Genomic DNA, 4,721 nt, shown 5'->3' on the forward strand with positions numbered 1-4,721 from the left:
AGAGAGATTGCGTCTGCTTTTATATTGTTTTGGTTATAAAATGGAACCCAAGTTTTGTACCTTAGTCCCACCAATAAATGAGGTATGCCCTCACTTTTTGGAAAGCAACTTATGCTTTTTGTTCACTTTCCTCTGCGAGCAGCTTTTTATTACCGTTGAATTTGCTACAAGACCAAAATAACCTCACCATCCTTTAAACTAATCAAAAGAATTATCGTTGGGAAGTTTTTGCAGAAGCTAAAAACTTGGTGAGGAAATCCCTCTGAGACCCAAGTTTTTTGCTAAAAACTTGGTGAGGAATATTGATAAATCTCCAAGGGAAAAAATAAATTTTCCCAAAGAAAAATTACATGAAATAGATTAAGTTGGGGCAATAAGGAGTATATCCTCGTCTAGCTTGCAAATCAATCAAGGTTGAATTTCCTCTTCAAAAAACCCTAAGAATGCACCGCCACATTGATCGAGTGTAATTCACATGGTCGCACACAAATTTTAGGATGCATAATTATCATAACAACTTGTGGCTTTCTTGCTAGCATAGGTGTAGTAGAACATATAAATATGCTTAAAGGGCACGTCCATAAACATCACACTCAGAAGCAAAGCACGAGAGAAGATTTAGCTAAACAATGAATCTGGAAAAAAATTGGAATTAACAGAAATCTTTTGAAAGTAAAGCCTAGAAACATCCTATAGTTAGGAAGAAAGCTCTCCACAGTTCATGAAGGAAGCTCGATAACATCTATAGAGAGCTGAACTTATTCGCAGTTTGCATAACGAATGGTTAAGCTGAGACCTTACAAGTAGAATAGGAAATGATGGTATGGATAATAGGAACCATCACTAAGCAGTGGCTTGCTCACCTTCAGCAGATTGCTCACCTTCAGCAGCTTGCTCACCTTCGGCAGCAGCTGCAGCAAGAACATCTAATTTCGACAAGTCAAATGAACTACTTTTGGCAATGTCTTTACAGGGTGAAGCAGGCTTGTTTCCATCGGCAGCTGCAGCTGCAGTAGCAGATGTTGGTGCGGGAGTTTTCTCATTCTTGGCATCTTTCCCTTCATTTTCATCCTTCCCATCCTTCCCATCCTTTACATCCTTCCCATCTTTCCCATCATTGGCATCCTTCCCATCCTTTACATCCTTCCCATCCTTCCCATCATTAGCATCCTTTCCATCCTTTGCATCCTTCCCATCCTTTGCATCCTTCCCATTCTTTGCATCTTTCCCATCCTTTGAATCCTTTCCATCTTTGGCAGGTGCGGGAGGGGGAGGCATCATGTGAGGTGGAGGGTTCTGTTTCAGCTTCAAGAAAAGCTGTCTCGTCCTTGAAAGATCAGTGGGTTTTCCAGGCTTTGGACCCTGAATTACCATAATGGAAGGTTTCTTATCATCCTCTTTCTTACCCCCTCTCCTTTTAATGTTCGGCACCTCTCGAGGAATGATCTCTGCAATGGCTTTCCAGTAATGTTTGTCTGCCTCTTTATGGAACTTCTCTTGATTGGCCAAGTACAGCTGCAGAAAAAACGCATTCTTTTATTTACTTCATAATAAAGATGGAAGGAATGCGGAAAAACTTGAGAGCTCATATCCGCTTCGAAAAAGATAGGTAGGAGATAAGGAAAAGTGGCTTTTCAGAGATTTTACCTTCTCTCTTTCTCTGTTCTGAGCTTTGTTTGTTTCGCAATTCTGCTGCCTCTTCTCATAAAAAGCTCGTATATACTCTTCAGCTTCATTGATGATCTGGTTTCTCATCTCCTTCTCTCTTTTCTCCTTTTCCTCTAAATGGAGGGCATTTTGCCTGCAAAAGATGAATGTCAAATCTGTTTCAACACGCCGAAAATGTAAACTTTTATCCATCCATAGGTTTGGTGCCTTGCTCATCCCCAAAGAACTTCCATCATATATGCATGCGATCAGGCAAAACAAAAACCATTCAAGTCTGCACTGATAATGCACCTTATCAAAGAAAGCTAGCCTGCTGCAGCAACTTTTAATCTGTTCTATTTTCTAAGTTTCTTTTCATTAGAATGGATCATAACAGATGATGTCAGAAAGAAAGACATTGGTCTAAAATATTTCAACATTCTGATGAAACTATAACAATTAGAAGCCCTTTCAGACATTAAGATTTTGAATTAGCCGTGGTGCAGTACAAGTATGGTGTAACGCAAAAACAGCAGCATGTAAAAATCAAAGAGGTTTTTAGTACTCCATTGCTTCATATCAAGCAAGTTTTGTCATATTATTTTAAAAGCAATCAGAAGAGAGATGTTTTCTAAAATAAACTCCTTTAAACTTCCAACCATTAATTAAAATTCGTTAGAATCACAACTTTGATTTCACACCCTCCACTTCTAAACTTGGTAGCCACAAAGATGAACTCAATTAAAAAAATATTAAACATTAGCACAGGACATTTAGTTTTGCTGCTAATCTTTGCTTGCCAGCTTCGTTCTTATATTTCACAATTAATCAACCGACAAAAACACCGTTAGTAAACATGCGCCTGCTCCAAAAAGAATGAGATAATGCAGTAGCAGTTGCATTTATTAGAGAACGGCTAGCACACTTCCATCTTTTCTATTTATTTCTAAAACTCCAAAAAAAGTTACTTCTTTAGGTAATCCGTCAGCTACAACCTCGGGGAGGGGGTGTTAATTACCGGTGGAGGCTAATGAAGGCTGACCTTGATTGCTAATGCTAGGAAGAAACCGTTTCGAACCTATTTGGGGAAATTCTGGCAAAACATAGGCTGACTATTCAACCTCACTGTACTATAAAGGATACAGATTCTTATTCGATATGGGTGCTATAATAAGAAATGTTATATCAGCTAGCCTCCAAAAACATAAATCAAGTAGGACAATGATCATATGAAGATGAAGGTGCCAACTATAAATCAATTAAGACAAAACAGATGCTTTACTGCTTCCAAAAACAGAAGGCTCCCACATCAACATCACATTTTCCTTTTCATGGTCTCCCATGACCAATTCTTATGTCAGTTTATGTATATATCAATAAGCAAAAACATAGAATGAGATCATCCCAAAGTTACAAGATTGAGGCTTGTCTTTCTATAAATTTGCTATCACATCAATACTTTTCAGCTTACATTAAAATGATAAGAACCCTTTGCTAAAATGGCCATATTGGTGATCCTAGATCTCATCATGCATAAATAAATCACCCCATTGTAAATTCCAAATGTACAAGACTCGAACCAAGATCCATTCAAGAAAACAAATTTAACTTGTTTCCACAAACAAAAACAAAAACTCACCTGCGCCACTCACGGAATTTGACTCCTAACTCCTGCATTTCACCAGGTTCAGGCAGAATTGGCCCATCAGAAGCAAAAACACCATCACCCCCATCACCACCACCACCATCAGTCTCAAAGGGTGAGGAAAATTCAGTGCTTGGAGAAGGCAAACCAAACCCATACCCCTCAGAAGAATGCATGTTGTCATTGAAGAAATTTTCTTGTGGCAATGGTGTTTCTCCAGGGAATGAGGAGTCATCACCTGTGTAGCCATCATCAACAAAAGGGTGGGAGGTAGGTGACACATGATCGTGTTGGACATGCAGCACTGTGGGGTCATTTTGATCTCCTTCAGGGCTGAATGAATCAAAAGAGGATGACATGGTTGATGATTTGATGCAATTTCTTGTCTCTAATATTTTGGGCTAATGGAGATTATTTGGAGATTTTCCTCTCTGCTTTTCCTAGGTGGTCGTTATGGCAGTTAACGTTGTGTTCGGATCTGTTAAGCTGGGTCAAAGATTCTCCCAGGTGTCTTGATGTTCTGTAAGAGTAAATTAACTTAAAGCTCCTCCTCAGGTATAAGAAATTACACATTCTGCCCAAATCTTTTGGTATAATAAATATTTTGACAAAAGAAGATTTTAATTTTAATGTAGACCAACCGGTAAGTTATATAAGAATTTGTAAAGATTTTGCTACATAATTTATCATGGTTTCAATTAATAAAATAATTAATTATCACGTAACCAAAGTATAAGCACCATAAAAAAGTTTTTCGATTATGACAAATTCTTTTTTAATTCCCAATCATTAATTGGAATATGATGATATTATAAAACATTTAATACTATCACCTTTAAATTAAATTTATTTAGATACTCGACTTCAGTTTTGGTTTAAGTCAATATTTCTTAAATATTAAGTATGAATTAAAAAAAAAATGAAAGAGACACCATCATAAATAATAACTCATGACACATGCAATAACATCCAAAAATATTTTCTCTTTCTCTTTTTAATTACCATCAAATTCTTGATATTAATTCAATTTATTTCTTAAATAACTGAGATTTGACCTAAAGGGAATTCTCCTTTTCAAGCCATGAACTAGTGCATCATACCACTGGTGACTAATTATAAGAGTTTTTAGTAAATCTTTGATAAATATAGATACGTACAACTTCCATATTATAACTGAGATCTATATTACAATCAACTATATAAAAAAGGGTAAATCTCCAAACTATAAAGATTATTATCTAAATTAGATTTTTGATCAAATCCTCAACACATCCTAAATTCTTAATCAAATTCTTAAATTAATTTCAGTAAACAAAATTGTTAAATAGTCATATGATTTTTCATATGAAACTCCCAATTAAAATCATTAAGATGGATCATTTTGAATTGTGAAAAAGTCACGTAAGAGATTTTAGTAAATAAAGAAACA

The 4,721-nt window shown here is 36.2% G+C and overlaps 1 protein-coding gene across 1 annotated transcript; it reads right to left on the reverse strand.

Moving 5' to 3' along the window:
• Positions 1-641: 641 nt before the first annotated feature.
• On the reverse strand, positions 642-3,731 carry LOC133706322 (clathrin light chain 1-like). The gene is made up of 3 exons (XM_062131827.1): positions 3,287-3,731; positions 1,648-1,801; positions 642-1,515 (listed from the first exon to the last, which is right to left on the reverse strand). The coding sequence occupies exons 1-3, from the start codon at positions 3,649-3,651 to the stop codon at positions 844-846; spliced, it is 1,191 nt and encodes a 396-aa protein (XP_061987811.1). The 5' UTR covers positions 3,652-3,731; the 3' UTR covers positions 642-843.
• Between the last annotated feature and the right edge of the window lie 990 nt (positions 3,732-4,721).

The sequence above is a fragment of the Populus nigra genome, chromosome 11 (assembly GCF_951802175.1).
Source record: "Populus nigra chromosome 11, ddPopNigr1.1, whole genome shotgun sequence".
NCBI classification, from domain to species: Eukaryota; Viridiplantae; Streptophyta; class Magnoliopsida; order Malpighiales; family Salicaceae; genus Populus; species Populus nigra.

Bases quoted from the DNA above. Each gene is read 5' to 3' on its own strand.
- LOC133706322 (XM_062131827.1), bottom strand. From the start codon at position 3,651: ATGTCATCCTCTTTTGATTCATTCAGCCCTGAAGGAGATCAAAATGAC. The intron at 1,802-3,286 runs GTGAGTTTTTGT...CATCTTTTGCAG, and splicing joins AAATTCCGTGAGTGGCGCAG to GCAAAATGCCCTCCATTTAG. The intron at 1,516-1,647 runs GTAAAATCTCTG...TTTTTTCTGCAG, and splicing joins AGAACAGAGAAAGAGAGAAG to CTGTACTTGGCCAATCAAGA.